The sequence below is a fragment of the Dendropsophus ebraccatus genome, chromosome 11 (genome assembly GCF_027789765.1).
Source record: "Dendropsophus ebraccatus isolate aDenEbr1 chromosome 11, aDenEbr1.pat, whole genome shotgun sequence".
Classification (NCBI taxonomy): Eukaryota; Metazoa; Chordata; class Amphibia; order Anura; family Hylidae; genus Dendropsophus; species Dendropsophus ebraccatus.
In genome coordinates, this window is record NC_091464.1 from 85985230 (window position 1) to 86002410 (window position 17181).

Sequence of the window (17181 nt, forward strand, 5' to 3'; positions counted from 1 at the left end):
CAGGAAGTGACATCACTATGTTATCCAGGAAGTGACATCACCATGTTATCCAGGAAGTGACATCACCATGTTATCCAGGAAGTGACATCACTATGTTATCCAGGAAGTGAAGCCTTGATGCAGTAGTAAGTGCAGGGAAAAAAACACTTTATAAGCATTTCCCGTAATAAGTGTATATTGGTAATTTGTATAACTTTTGGGGGGCAATACAATACCGGGCCGGACTTCTCCTTTAATTATCCTTTGTAAAATCTCTTACCAAAGTGATCAGAATCTGCTAATTCTAGCAGTGCCAGACAATAATCTGATGGTTATAGGAGCCTCCATACTACTATCCAATGGCAAATGTTGGGAAAGCTAAATTGGGCATGTTGGATTTCAGTGATAAAGAGGTCAATACAGTCTAAGGGCCAGTTCACACAGAGTAAAATCGGTGAAATTCCTATACACCAAAGGGTAGATTTATGAAAGGGTGTAAATATACACCTGGTGTAAACTGCCCACAGCAACCAATCACAGCTCAGCTTTCAGCTCTGGTAAAATATAAGCTGAGCTGTGATTGGTTGCTGTGGGCAGTTTACACCAGGTGTATATTTACACCCTTTAATAAATCTCCGCCTTGGTGTATAGGAATTCCACTGATTTTACTCTGTGTGAACTGGCCCTTAGACTGTGTTGACCTCTTTATCTCTGAAATCCAACATGCCCAATTTAGCTTTCCCAACATTTGCCATTGGATAGTAGTATGGAGGCTCCTATAACAATGGGATTATTGTCTGGCACTGCTGAAATTTGCAGATTCTGATCACTTTGGTTTAATACGTACGGCCAGCTTATACTATCAGTGATCCCATCCAGTGTACTGTGCTGTGCAATATGTTAGTGCTACATAAACAAGACAAAAAAAAGACAATAATCTTGTGTATACACCCATGACCTACATTCCTAGCTGCAGCCTCGGTACAATGTAGAAATTGATTTACTATCTAAAACAACCACACCCAAAAATAAATGTAAAAGCTACAAAAAATTCTGGCATTTCTCAAGGTTTTTGCTTCTTAAAGATAATTACTGGTAATCTTTTGTAGATCTTAGGAATATTAGACTGTAGAAGACCTATTCTTCTCCGGCTGTGCTCTCCTGGCACTGCAATTTAATGCTCCATGATAGACTTTCTATATCAAAGTGCCACCTCCAACCCACACAGTGCAGATAAGACTGCCGGATAGTGCCGGAGCAGCCTCGGGGCAAAACCTTTAAGGTTAAAAGCGGAGAAATGATGGAGCTTTCTCTTGTGTATCTGCATTCAATGGCTGTCAATATCTGCTATAATAACGTGTCAGCAAGGCAACCGAGAGATGGGCACCACACAGCGCTCGACTACAATCCATAAAGTCAACAGCTTGGAACAGCAATAAAAATTCTATACCTTAGTAGTACTATAAAGTCAATGGAAGTGTATGCGCTACAGGATTTTTTCCCTAGTTAGTATAAATAGACATTGCTTTGCTGGGGTTTATACATTTATTTTGTATATATTGTTAATTTTTTAAAGGTAAACTGCCATCACTTTCATTCTGCCTGAACCACGAATCATTGGGTTGTTCCCTGGGGCATTACATGGCACAATATAACGGGGAAGTCAGAGCCAACCTGTCAGGTTAGCCCTCGCTTGCCCCTCATTTCCTGCTCGCTGCTTGTACTATAACACTTACAGACAGCGAGCAAGGAACAGCGGGCAAGGCTGCCCAGACAATCCTTGGATCGTCCGTCCGAGCTGACGCAATTGTGATTTTTCAACATTTTGAAAGACCACGATTAGCCAACACCGCGCATGTCGGCCGATCGTGGTCTTTTAACATTACACCAAACGATTGTTGGTCAAAACGGCCTGTAATTGGCCAAGTACGGCTGATGATTGTTTGGTGTAATAGAGCCTATTGCCTGCCCTTCTGGCCTTTATTGATAGATTTCTACTTATGGTAAACAGAAACAGATCTATCAATCAAGGCTGGTTGGGTGGGAGAGGCCACTGTGGACCACCCCAATGACTCTTGGTTCAGGCGGCAGAATGATGCAGAATTATTATAGGTTGTAGCCTAGTCTGAAGAGATGGGTTTTCAGGTTACTTTTGAAGGAGTTGATGGTGGATGAGAGCCGGATGTGTCGGGGTAGAGAGTTCCAGAGTATGGGGGAGGCTCGGGCAAAGTCTTGGTGGCTGTTGTGCGAGGTACGAACAAGGGGGGAGCGCAGACGGAGGTCACTGGAAGATCGAAGGTTGCATGAGGGCTGTTAGTGGGATATCAGGTCAGAGATATCTTGAGAGACATCTTAAGAGAAGTAAGGCAAGGACTTCACAGTCACTTAGCCATGATACTCTTTATGGTCCCGGAAATGTTGTGTACTAAGTGAATTTATGCCAGGATTCACTGCAAATCTAGCTTCGTTCATCTCCAATCGCAACCTTTCAACAAGTCCCGTTACACCAAGCCATTATTGGCCAGAATCGTTGGTAATCGGCCAAGTACGGCCAATAATTGATTTGTGTAATTGGGCCTTAAACAGAGAACAGGTCATCAAGGAAGGATTGAGATTTCTCTTTTTAAATCCATCACTGGAGAATAAGCACATTTTTCTATATTATGGAAGCACAGTCAGATATATGAAAGGCACAATAGGGGAGATTTATCAAACATGGTGTAAAGTAGTATTGACTCAGTTGCCTTTAGCAACCAATCAGATTCCACCTTTCATTTTTCAAACAATCTGTGAGGAATGAAAGGTGGAATCTGATTGGTTGCTGGGGGCAACTAAGCCAATTCTACTTTACACCAGTTTGATAAATTCCTCCCAACGTGTCTCCTTGCTCTAAGAGTCAGCAGTTTGGAACATGAATTGACAGCTGACAGATTCCCTTTAAAGCATATAGTGTTAAAAGTTTTTTTTTTTTACTTTTGCATAGGTTAATGCCACCGATGGAGAAAAGTTAATAGGGACAGCCTGATCCATGTCATGATCAGCACAGGTCCCATAGCCATTGCAGGTACTCCCTCTATGATACTCCTGTTAGATTATTTGCCTTTTACTGAAAAACAATGGCCGTTTTTGTGATTGTCAAACAACAGCCGTAATTGCAACGAAAATTCTATTTAAATCAATGCACAATGGCCGTTGTACAATACACTGTGTGAACAATGGTCATTGTTTGCATTGATTTCAATGCAACACATTCCTCTATGACAAGAACGGACGTTGATTTAGTTGAAAACAATGGCCGTTTTTGTCCTAAAAAATATGTTGTGTGAACATCGCCTTGGCAAAATAATCCTGTACTGAGAAACAACTCAACCTTTATCCATTTGCTGCAGCTCTGTTGACGTGAATGAGAAGAAGCTGCAATACCAGATACGACTCATAAACAGAGGTGGCACTGTTTCTGGGAAAAAGGAAAGAGTAGATCCATTTTTCCCTCTAATCCTGGACAGCCGCTTTAAATTGACTTAGACCATGAAAAATTTTTCTGAAGTTTCTACTTCAATAGGCTCATCAGTCAAGTCCCATCCGTGTCTGCGGCATAGTAAAGACAAGGCGACAAAAGCAAGAAACTAGGGTAGACACGGCGCCATCAGTGGTCGCCATTTACATAACAAACACAAGAATTATGCGAAATATGTCTGTGATACAAGAACACCTTCAAAAGTAGAAATCCCAGATATGGGTATGGAAATCAGGGCTACCAGACTTGGCTGTACTTTGGTGTTTTTTAAGGCGGTATCTGGCAATTGGACTATTTGCTTTACAATAATATTATCCTTGCAAAATTAAAACCCTCCGCTGGTCGATAAGGGATGTTGTATATTGCGGGGATAATTAGACAAGCGCGCCTTGTAAGGAGCGGGAAGGCTTCGGGGACAGATTCATTTCCTGCTGCTAAGAGGTTACTATTTAGGTTGGTTTTTTTTGCATGTTCTTTGTCGATGCATGATGAAATTGCCATATTTGTTTTCTTTTTTTTTAATTAAGGTTTTTTATGTCTGGGATATTATTGCAATGTAAGGGATGTTTCGATGCATAAATTTACAGGGCTTGTACAGCCATAAACAGCTACCTCAGTTGAAATCGCACAAATGAGAGTCCAAAGGAGACATTTTAAAGCTTATCTACTTAATTTTGTAATTTAGGTTCTGAAAGCATGACAGATATTTGCAAAAATTGCCGTAGCACAAATTGGAAAAAACTAATAACCAACGTTTTACATGCTGTAGGCTGCGCTCAACAGGTTTAGTTATTTGCTTTATTTTATTGTTTATATCTCTTCTGTAACGATTTAACTCGTTCCCTACAAAGACAATAAGGGCAATGTTACTGGAAAAATGTTTGGGGTTCTCTGTAGAGGCCAAGAGCCACCTCCAATACCTGTAAATACCAGAATTCCCAACTTTGCAGGACTGTTAAGCCCGATCAGACAAAAGGCAGGTTTGTGATAATTTACATTAAGAGTGCCTTCACGTGTACCGATAACGCATTGTGAAATCCACTGGGATCCTGTGTCCTGTAATTTTCTACGGGTTTACGGGTTGATATGGCGAAAACCTGTAATCTTAGCGTATTCCTTCTAAAATATCTGTTCCTTTGCTAATTTTCAGGTAGAAGTTGTTTACATATAAGTGTAGTGGGGGCATGGTTATTGTGCTTTGTAGGCTTTCCTGAAGATGAAAGTTTCTAGTTTGCTTTTGAAGGTTTTAAACGTGGGGTACAGTTTAGACCAGTGCGCCTCGATTTCTGTCCTCATGATCACCAGCAGGTCATGTTTTAAGGATTTCCTCAGTATTTCACAGGTACTGTTATATAATTATACTCATCATCAGGTATTATTACTAGTGTTCTTTGTGTGGATTATGCTCAAATGACCTGTTGGTGGCCATGAGGACTGGAATTGAGAGGCACTGGTATAGAAGATTGGGGAAGAGAGTTCTCGAATTGGGGGTATAAGCAGGAGAATTCTTTAGGCCCTATTACACAGAGTGATTATCTGGCAAATCATGCAAATACCTCTCAGTGTATTAGAGTGCATGCACACTATGGAATCTTACGACCTGCCGCAGATTCCGATCGTACCCACTCGTGGCACGCATCTCCGCCCGTGCCATAAACACCATTTTAAGGCCATTGACATGTCAGTTCTTTCGAAGGAAGGCGGAATTAGTCTGTGCCTAGAATGGAGTCTATGGCACAGGTGGAGATGCGCGCCTGCGAGCAAGGGCCAGCGACGGAATCTGCAGTGGCCTTTCCACACGTATTCCGTAGTGTTCATGAACCCTGAGAGAGAATGAATAACTGATGAGCGTGCAAACCCTCACCTGTCGGCTGATCGCACTCTTTGTAACAGACATGTACTGCCCTTGCTCATAATTAAAGGACCAAACATCAGCACTGGGGTGCACGGTCTTGGACACCAAGAATCCCAATGAGTCGCCAATATTTTTCTGCACAACTGTGCAGTGATGGGACAGGCGATGGGACAGCTGATGGGACTTTTTTTTGGACTTTTTTTGTTTCTGGGACAGTGATGGGACTTTTTTTTTTGAACTTTTTTTATTAACTTTTTGTTGTTGCAGCTAAACTGGGTTCTTCTATTTTGTGAACCTGATTTTAAAGATATGAACTGAGATGTTCCCTTAATAAATTCGATAAGCTTGAACACTGAAGTTGCTTTCATGTGTCTTGGTTGATACTCACAGACAGCTGTCACATTACATTTTTGATTAGGCAGCACCCAGGTATATCTGAGGAGACTAATTTAAGGTCTCACCCTAACAGGGGTGACGGCACACATCTTGATATTCACAGAAAACCAGGATACAAGAGATTATAGGAGTAATAATCCCTTGTATCCTGGTGTATTCTGTGAAAAAAGTACAATTTTGCGTCGCCGTTGTTATTTTTAACAGATTTTGCAACGTTTTTTGCAAGTTCGTAACGGTTCAGTTCGCTCATCCCTAGAGGAGAGCAAAGAAGGAGGCTGATGAGAATGTAAGATTTCATCCGGAAAAGTACTAAGAGATAAGGTTAGAGCTGTATGGAGGGGACATGTTAAAGACGAAGTTGGGGCCAGACAATGTTGCAATAACAAGCGCCATTCAGCGAGATATAAGGCTGAATGAATCGTTGATATAAACGATGATATAAATGGTCATATAAACTGTGTTCAGAGACAAACCGGAGAGTTCTTATTCATCAGCTGATCGCTGTCCGTTCTAATCGCCCAATACGACTAAAAAAATATTGGTTAAAAAATAAGGCAGCACTTTGGTCCTGTGTTTGAAGTACGGTAGATTTGCATAGAGTTTCTATATTTTCCTTCTTTTTCTGTGGATTTCTCCCATATGCCAAAAAACAACTGTAATTTGGTTTTGTATGAATTTGGCCTGCATGTTTTCTGCAAAAAAGAAATTAGATTGTGAACCCTACTGGGGACAGAGATGGCCATGTAGAGCACTGCAGAAAATGTGGGTGGTATACTTTATAAATTGAAGAGGAAAAAAGGAAGTTCTTTGAAATTATTCAGTTTGCTGCATGGGTGGCTCTAAAAACAATATTTAAATGGTACAAATAAACAGTTGAATATATCAGACGCTATACTATTCTTACACCAGCGCACACACCAGTTCCTATTTTCTTCAACCTACTGACTGTTCTAGTCTATGGCAGCTCTTCTGTGGCTTTTTCCTTTACCCATACACCATATATATGTATATTTATATATACACACCCCATCAGAATAAAGTCAATGGCATTTAAGGCTAGGTTCATGTTATGTTTTCCCATCCATTTCACTGTTTCTGTATGTTTCATAAAAACATACAGAAAACTGTGGTCAACTATGTTTTTGTGTATATAAAAGAAGCCACAAATCTGTTCGGTCTCTATTTTTATTTAAAGTAAATCAATGGAAACAGATTTTGCAGTATGGGATATAACAGCATCCATTTATCATCCGCTTGGCATGCCTTTTTTCCCTTTAAATGTACATGTCAAATGGAAAGTAAAAAACGCAGTATGAACCTAGACTAATTAATGAAACCATTAGGCAAATCTGTCCCCCTGACCACCTTGTTAAGGTGACCAGTGGCATCAACACTGTATAGATATCAATTAGAGATGAGTAGACCGAGCCACCCAAACCCAGATTCAATTTGAACTTTCGGTTCGGCGCCGAACCCCCCCCCCCCAAAAAAAATAATCATACTCTCACCTGTTCGCCGTCCCCCAGTGTCTTCTGGTAGCTCTCTGGTCCCGTCCCGGCTTCTTCTGTGGTGAAGGTCTGCTCAGCCAATCACAGGCTGACTAGGACAGGGCAGCACCGTGACCTTGGATTGGCTGAGCGGGCAGTCACTCTTGTCTCTAGAGGGACAGTCCACTTAGCCAATCACAGGCCGAGATGCTGTCCCTTCCTAATCAGTCTGTGATTGGCTGAGTGGGTTTTTATCGTAGATGACTTCAGGATGGAACCAGAAAAGGACCCCAAGGTGGCATGGATATGTAAGTATAAGGAGCGTCCTTTAGAAACTGTGTTAAAACCTGCAGGCGTCTAGCTGTTTTATTGCGGTTTGTTAAAGTTCAGTTTGGCACGAACCTGAACTTTATTTTAAAGTTCAGTGAACCTGCCAAACCAAACTTTTGAAATATTCGCCCATCTCTGAGATCAATAAATGCATTCAGATATATTGTATATGAAAATAAAAACACTGACAAACACCATTATTCTTATCATAAACAGGTGTCAAGGAGGCGTGGCCTTGGGTTCCTTGGCCTCCAGCACCATTATGCCTCACTGTTTTGTATGCATATGCTACGCTGAGGGGGGGAGTTTGATTTGATACATTTAATGAAAATGCCATAAACAAACCATTTCTCACAAGAATAGATTTTTGGGTGTGTAATCTCTTATTCTTCCCCTTAAAAACTTGCAACCATTAAATATTTTTGCAGATTATTTAGCAGTTTTGTAAATACTTTATTGCCATATAAATACAATACCAAAAATACAATAAAAACAATGTTCTATAAATGATTGCTTTGAAATCTAGATTCTTCATCATAGCTAAAAGCATGCATATTAGGAAGCCGCTCCTGTGCACCATTTACTATGAAAAACTATCCTGTCTGTTTTTCCATATTTGCAACTCTAAGTGTAAATTCACGAGAGGCTGCAGCTTGACTGATTTCATATGGTGCTGTGATTCCCCAGGCATCTTGTTAGATCATTATTATTCACTATACAGAATTTTACTCTTGTACAAGATCCTTAAATGCTGTATTCGGAATGAGGCCATTTTGAATATACTGACTTAAAGCTATTTTTTATGCCCGTTAAATCCATTTTTTTCAACTCTAATGCTTTGCCGTCTTGTCCAAATAAGAAATTCTAAGCAAAGGTGGCATCTTGTAAATCCTTATGATTCCATCCAGAACTTTAGATTATCAACTAAACCCAATCATGTGTCTACACCGTATGGGTCATATTCCTGCCCCCATGTGTCCTATGTAACAATTTGGACCTGTAGACTCTTGGCACATGATGTGGGCATGCCCATCCTTAGTCTCCGTCTGGGTAGAAGTAGTTGTCTAAGGTTGTCTCAATCCCTATCCCTCTCAACCCCTCTATCTGCCTTTTTGGTCTGTTGGATAAAGAATAGTGGACACACCATCTTTATTTCCTGCTAAGCAAAAAGAAGTCGATTGCAATTAGTCGGATGGACCCTCACCCTCCCACTATGTGGGAAAAAAACAGATTAATAACATAGTCTCTTTTGAAAAAGTTCTCAAAAAGTCCTCAAAGTAATGTTAATAAAGTATAGGACCTCTGGTGCCACCACTCTCCTCTGACCATACTGGCTTCAGTCACTGGACGGAGGTAAGGTCCAAATTACCAGGGGTCTTCCTCATATCTGGTTCCTAGAGACACATTTCCCAACTGGTCACTCCAGTCAACTATCCTACTCACAAATATGACTATGAAAGGGTGGATAAAAATTCTTCCATCTCTTTTAAGAAATGAACAATGGTTATACATTAATCAGCGTCCTGTTTGGTTTTACTACCACGCCTCTATATGTGCGTTTAGAGAATGCTGTAACTTGCTCCTGGTAGTCTTTCCATATATGATACTACATTATATAGTATAATGGCCTTGTACACTGTACACATTATTGATCCTTAATGGTGCGTTCACACCTACAGGATCTGCAGCTGATTTTCTGCAGCAGATTTCATTTAAATAACTAAACACAGCATCAAATCTGCTGCAGATCTGCTGCAGATCCTGTAGGTGTGAACGCACCCTAAGGGTACAAACCCACACACCGTATACACAGCAGATACGCAACAAATACGCAGCAGATTTCATGGTGAAGATTTGATGCTGTTTTCAGTTATTTAGATCTAATCTGCTGCATATTTGCTGCGTATGTGCTGCAGTAAATAAGCCGCGTATACGGTGTGTGGGTTTATACCCTTATTAAAAAAAAATGTTAGAAGAAAAAAAAAAAAAAAGAATCAATCATGTACTGTGGCCTTGGTGTCAATGTTACTCAATACAGCATCTATGTGAATCTGGAATCCAAACTTTAGGAGGAATATGGTTGGACTGTCCAAGGAGAAAGCAAGAATATCATCCAGACTCTGAAATAATAATGTGCAGAGAAAATCTCGGCACTCACCAACTTTCTTTTGTTCAGTGCAGATATAGTTATAATCAGTACGCATTTCAGCTAGGCATGGCCTTAGATACCTAAGCTGATGAAGGCCATGCCTAGCCGAAACGCGTACTTATTGTGACTATTGATGCATTTGCACTAAATAAATGAAAGAAAATTGTTGGTGAGTGCCAAGATTTTCTCTACTTATTGGTTTCCCCACCATGAGCAGCACCGACCTAGGGAGTGCCATCCTTCTCCGTCTACACTGAAATAATAATAGACCTCAAATGTTCATCTGAAGCCCATTTGGTGTTGACTATGGGGCAAATCAATTCTCTGTAAGGTCTATTTCTTCTCAGAAATAATCTTCTAAACCAGGGACAAGGAACCTTTGGTCCTGCAGCTGTTGCAAAACTACAACTCCAATCATGTCTGGAAAGCCGGAGGGACGAAGGTTCCCCATCCCTGTTCTAAACCTTACTGATGATGTGTCTCATAGGAACAATGAGAACAGGAAGAATTATTTAAAAAATTGCATAGACTATTTATATATAGAGGGGGCAATTTTGGAAAAGAAGAATGAGGTCCACCAGAGGTAAAAACTGGATAACCTACAGAATCAAAGCAGAGACCACAGGAGACAAAGCATCTTCAAGGGATTTTGTAAGTGTGTGCTTCCTGGCACTTCTCATCCGATCTCAGCAGCCTTTCACTTCAGAGAGTGGCTCAGAGGTTCCAGTTTCAGCTGCGTGGAGCGGGCAGAAGCTAGAAAAACACCAGGGAACGGGGATAGGTATGTATAAAGTTTATTATTTTACACTTATGGCAAGGGCTGCATGGACATCGCTATATATATATATATATATATATATATATATATATATATATATATATACAGTATATACACACACATATATATACACACACAGCCCTTGCTGCGCAATTATCAGGGTGTATAATAGGCTCAATAAGTGATCGCCGTTGTAGCAGATTGGCACTTGCTTATCCGGAATATCGGGATGTGTTATACAACCCTTAGGCTCTGTCCACTTTACAATTTAGCTTTCCGTTTTTCTGCATATTGAATACTATTGTTACTGCGGTCTATAAAATTCACATCACTTGCATAACATACATTTTGGGGTGAGCAGCCTCTGACACCAACGAATGTCCATTCGTTCCTTTTCCTGCTCTTTGAATTTTTTTTTTTTTTTTTTGTAATTTTTATGCAGGTTTACAGATGTCCCGAATGTCATCAGCCAAGTAATCAAAATTGATGGCTGCATTGTTAAACTTTACGAATGTGCTGTGGGTGTAACAAAACAGTTCAATGGCAATGAGTGACAAATCATTCTTCTGTAGAACAGACGGCAAAAAAATAACACTTGATTAATGGTTCTATATCCGAACCTTTGCAGAGGAACAGCACCTGCGGACATAATAGCAGGTAACATTTACAGAGAAGTAATAATATTTCACCGTATAATTACTAAAGCACATCTAAAAAAAAGAGGTGTGATAGTCACAGCCACAAAGGGATCTGTACAGACGGCTATTCATTGCTGTTAATCGATTGCTATCACCTTGTTACACACATAATTAACCTGAATTTTACACTTTAAAAAAAAAATAAAATAAGTTGGTTCATTAAAAAGTTTGTCAAACCGGTAATTTATAGTCATTAAAGGACCTGGTCCTGGAGAGCACAACTTATAGAAAAAAGCTGGTAATGACATCTATAAATATATGTCAAGCTTTTCAGAACTGGAGATATGACACACAATGGACTGAACTGGCAGCTTAGATTTACAAGATATATAGCTAAAACAGAGTAGAAATCAGTGCTACCCAGTCTATGGGTGGTATTACACCGGCCGAGCAGGGCACGGTAATACCTGTAAACGAGTGCCAATCTGCTAGATCGTCGCTCGTTTACTGGGCCTATTACGCAGCCCGATAATCGTTTAACAAGAGCTGCAAGGACATTGTTACCGATGTCCTTGCAGCCCTTGCTAAACTGGCATACATTACCCATCCACGCTCCAGGGCTGCTCCTGCCGTCCGCTTCTCCCTGGGTCCCATGCGCGATCTAGCTTCACAGCGGCCTGTCAGCTGATAGGCCGCTCAGCCAATCACAGGCCACGGCGGTCCCGGCCTGTGATTGGCTGAGCGGGCCAATTCGGCCGATTATCGTTCCGTGTAATAGTACCCTATGGCTCATTTATATATTTTATGTACTGTATACCAACGGGCATGGCTGCCATGCAATACTACATTTCTCCTCTAGTGGCCACTGCAAGGCGTATTATGGCATCTGGGGTTTCTGAAGCAGGACCTGCAATGAGTGGATAAGCACCTAGCTGCTTTGATAGATGTGCAGTGTCCCACTACAGGGTTCTGCAACACTGAAACAGTTGGTTGTAGGATATCTGTAGGCTAAAGTTTGTGCAAGGATCCCATAGCACTTCTAGGTCCTTCAGGCCAGGACTGCAGACATTGGCGGACATTTATCAAGACTGGCGTACAAGTATGCCAGTCTGAAATAAAGCCATGCCCTCTTTTACCCACCCAGATTTACTAAGTGGCACGCGCCTCTTAGTACTATGGGCTCTGAAGCAAGTGTCGATTTTTGCTTGGTTTCCCTGGTTTAAACCTTACATAAATCAGGTGTGGGAGGGAGGGGACACACCCCCTTCCCACCTGTCACGAATTCCCCCAGCCAGGTGAGCGGGGGATATGGCAGGCGTATGGCACAGAAAAGGGTTGAATCTGACCCTTTTTCATGGCTACTGCCATGGGCGCACAATGATAAATCCTCTCGTTGTTTATATATTACCAAAAATTACTTCAAGACCTGCACCCCACAAAGGGCATTGCAGCTCAACCACTGTCAGTATGCTACATTTAATCTACTGGAGCTCACAAGTAAAATGATCAGGATAACTACCTCTAACTAAGGAGACAGGGGAGACTGGAGAAGACTGCAAGCTTACAATAATCCTACATACAGTGCACTGATACCATCGAAGGCATCCAGCTTCTCTGCTCCCTAACAGATTACCTAGCATGTGCTGCCTGCCTGCTACTGTGCCCGTAGGAGGAGACCAGTGGAGATACTTGTACCAATGTGATCACTAAACCTTTTAGTACAATTACACCTGTCATCTCTATACTATTCACTGGACCTTCACCTGCCACACACTTGACTCCTGGGTCCCCACATAGATGACAGAATTAGCTTTAGAACATCATCCATGGTTGATTTAAATAAGAACTAGCTTACTCCGACTAACAGCGCGGGACCGGTGCTGAGGAGGAAGGTAACACACCACATACCTTCTTCTTCAGCGTCCCAGATGCTATAAGGGGCTATCAGCAGGTAAGATTCATCTAATCTGCTGAGAGTTCCCCTTTAAAAGGGATAATAACATTACTATATTATCACAATATTACACCATAGCTCTCATGCACAGTCCTATAGCAATATCCTATTGGTGAACGGAGGGAGAGTCTGATGGCCGGCACTACTATTGACTCAACACCTGAAGCAACTTCGGAAGGTGGTAAGCTGAATCCTGGTATTGCAACACGGCTAGTGGAGGTGCTCAGCGCTAAAAGAAACAGTCCAGAATAGGCAATATAAGGGAAGATAGATGCGGTCACTCACCACAGGATATGCCATTGAATGCTTTATAAATCCAGGAATGAACACGGCAGGGAAGGGGGAAAGTGGAGGAGCGGGTGCTGTCAGACAAACGTTTTCATGCATTCACGCTCTTCGTCAGGTCCGGTACCAGACCTGACGAAGCGCGTGATAGCGTGAAAACGTTTGTCTGACAGCACCCGCTCCTCCATCTTTCCTTTTTCCTGCTGTGTTCATTCCTGGATTAATAAAGCATTCTATGGCATATCCTGTGGTGAGTGACCGCATCTATCTTCCTTTATATTGAATATCCTATTGGTGCCGCCGGTTCCCAACGAAATTGCAGGGTTAAACTAAAACCAGATTATACGCACATTAGATGCAACACAAAACAATCCCATCCTCTTTCTAATACCTTCATTTAAAATGCATCCCCCCCCCCTCTAAATAAGTCTACTTGGAAGAGAAATCAATCATATTCTTAAGTTAAAGTCGTCTTCATTTGGTAGACATGCTTGAATGTATCATGGTACTAAAAGACATGCAGCCTGAAGGGAAAAGCAGCAAAAAAACAAAACAAAACAAAAAAAAAAACCTCTATGAATAACATTATGTAAAAATTAATTTATGATAAATGATTTTAAATCCTAGCCCAAGTATTGTTACTTATTCAAATGTCACCAGAAAATGACACCTCACCCTCAGGAAGGAGTCCAGGGATCCATTCTCCATGTATTCAACCACAATCATTACAGGTCTGCCTGCGAACACAGCAAAGAAATTCATTAGGGAGATTAAAGGTGTATTATGGGTTGGTTATACATTTCCAGCTGTTATGGAAAGATTATCTGGATTGCTTTAATGAAGTTCATATGTCTTATGCTGCAGGGCAAAAAAAAAGAAAAAAGTAAAAAAAAAAACAACAACCCAGTAAATGGTGGAGAATAGAGGCGGTGAATGGGTAGACCGCTGTTTTTTTTTATTACCTGGTGTTCGGCACCAGCCTGGCACGGGACTGTATGTAGTAATGACTTGTGTCAGGGGGGATTCATCAGGGCGACAATATGCATCTTTGTTAAGCATTTTCAATCACAAAATAGAATGCATCGGGAAAGTCATTATGGCGAGGAGCAGGTCCAGCAATACATATGCTCATGTTTTTAAACATCATTTCAAACAAGTATAAACTGTTCTATTAAAATGCAATCTCGATGATTGATTGTCCTCCTTTACTAAAAAAGCTGTTATGTTTTCATTACTTTCTCCATTTTTATTCGACTGGTGTCACATATTTTTTAGAATTCGACAAACAATAAAAAAAAAAAAAAAATGTGGTGCCTAAAATTATTAAAGGAGTATTCCCATCTCATATGACTAGGATATGGCAGCACTTTATTATCAGCAGGGATCTGAGCACTGACACCCACACCGAAATGTACAGTATATCAGGGGTGGGGAACCTTCAACCCTCTAGCTATTGCAAAACTACAATTCCCATCATGCCTGGACAGCCGAAAGTTCCCCATCCGTAATATATACAGTATATTTATATATAATAAAAAAGTTTGAATAACCTTTTAATGGTGCGTTCACACCTACAGGATCTGCAGCTGATTTTCTGCAGCAGATTTTATTTAAATAACTGAACACATTATAAAATCTGCTGCAGATCCTGTAGGTGTGAACGCACCCTAAAGGGGTATGCCGGACAGTTTTTTTTCTTTCAAATCAACTGGTATCAGAAAGTTAATGTAAATTACTTCAAATTAAAAAAAAAAAAAAAAAAAGCAACAACAGATTCATTTTGGTCCGTATTTTTTTTCTAATGGAAGTCAATGGAAAAATGGATCAAAACGGAAGCACACAAATGCATCCGTTTTTTTTGCAAAAAAACAAAACAAAAACAAAACAAAACCTGATGAAAAAAAAAACGGATTGAAAGAAACTCAGTGTGAACCAAGCCTTAGACATACAATATATTTTGGATGTCTGACAGATCACTGGGTATACACACTCATGCTCAGAACAGGGGCCCCCTGTCCAAGTCCCCCCAGATAAGATGGCCGATGGTAGCTGTGGTCATACAATAAATAAATGGAGAGTTGGTTGGGATGACAGCAAAAATTCACTGTGTGCCACTGATTCTGTTTCTTCTATATAATTTAATAGGCATTACAGGCATAGCAGACTCCATTTAGCCATGCTATTTCTGTAAATGGAAACAGAATGGTAGAAATACACATTTGTATAAACCCTGCTTACTCTGTTGAGTTGACGGCCGTATAGTATATTATCATATTCTGTCCCCTTAGGCATTCTGTTGTTAATATGACACAATCTTAAAGAGGTTGGCTAACTAAAAGCATTTATTATCTGTCCACTGGATAGGTCACACATATATGACTGATGGAGGTTTAACCACTGGGACTCGCAATGATAAAGTGCCCCTTCAGAATGGAGCAATAGCAGGCTTGCATGATCACTACTCTATTCACAGTGCCGGTTTGGAGCTCGGCGTGGCCCTTGGCTCATGGTATTTGACTGAGACTACACCTGTAGCAATGTTTTTTGTTTGAATTAAATGACTATCTATGCAGCTTACCAGGAGATAGTGCTCTGTGTTATGCAACAATTCAGTCAGTATAATGTTACTGTGTGGTTACAGAGGTTTTGGTGCTGTGTGAGAGCTGACCATACAATGCGAGCACCCACAGGATCCTCTGCTACTGAATGTGGATGCACATCATCTGTACATGTGCACAATGAAGGGAGACATATAGTGGCCATATGTTTAAAGTGACTCTGTACCCCCAATCTGCCCCCCAAACCGATTATACAGTCAGATAGCTGCTTTTAATCCAAGATCTGTCCTTGTGTCCGTTCGGCATATGATGCAGTTATTGTCCTTCCCGCCCTCCTCATCATTAGGAATGCCCCTGGGCAGGATGTCTCCTAATCATCACTTGTCAGAACACTGCACATGTGCTGGATTGTTAAGTGTTCAGACAGGTGATGATTAGGAGAAATCCTGCTCAGAGGCATTCCTAATGGTGAGGAGGGACAGAGGGGTGGCGTAGGCCTAGGGTTACAGACACTCACATAAATTTGACACAGCGCTGCAAGTGTGAACATTTTTTTAGGACAATAACTGCATCACCTGCTGAACGGACCCCAGGACAGATCTTGAATAAAAAGCAGCTATCCAAGGGTGCAAGCAGTTGGGGGGGGGCAGATTGTAGGTACTAGAGAGTATATTTTAAAACTGCTTGTGACCCCCGTTTATTTCTCTTGTTTCTTAAAAATTTTTTAAAGGGGTATTCCAAGAAAAATTACCTTGTGAATAGGTGCCTGTGCATAGGGGACAAGTTATTTTTTCTTGGAATGCCCCTTTAAAGATTCAAAGATAAAAGCAGCAGTCTGTTTGGTACTTATGGCCAGCCTGTCCTTCATTTATCTGCACTAATTTTGATGTGTAAGGCTCCATTTACACAGAAAGATTATCTGACAGATTATCTGCCAAAGATTTGAAGCCAAAGCCAGGAACAGACTATGAACAGAGATCAGGTCATAAAGGAAAGACTGAGATTTCTCCTCTTTTTAAATCCATTCCTTGTTTCGGCTTCAAATTTTTGGCAGATAATCTGTCAGATAATCTTTCCATGTAAATGAACCAAGTGAGATCAGCATCAGACACCTCTACATTATTAAACAAATACATAGCTGTGAAAATAGTTTAAAACATAAAAATGTAAGCAAATATTACATGTAAAAAAAAATAATAAAAAAGAAAACAACAACAATAAATTATGGTAAAGAACCTACAGTATAAAGCAATGA

The 17181-nt window shown here is 40.8% G+C and overlaps 1 protein-coding gene across 3 annotated transcripts in view; it reads right to left on the reverse strand.

The window, feature by feature from the left end:
- The window catches only part of EPHA6 (EPH receptor A6), a 714887-nt gene that overhangs the window by 56007 nt on the left and 641699 nt on the right, over nt 1–17181 (reverse strand). For all 3 annotated transcript variants that reach the window (XM_069945438.1, XM_069945437.1, XM_069945439.1), the window contains one exon: nt 14044–14105. In XM_069945438.1, coding sequence (XP_069801539.1) covers nt 14044–14105 — 62 coding nt within the window. The remainder of the gene's footprint in view (nt 1–14043; nt 14106–17181) is intronic.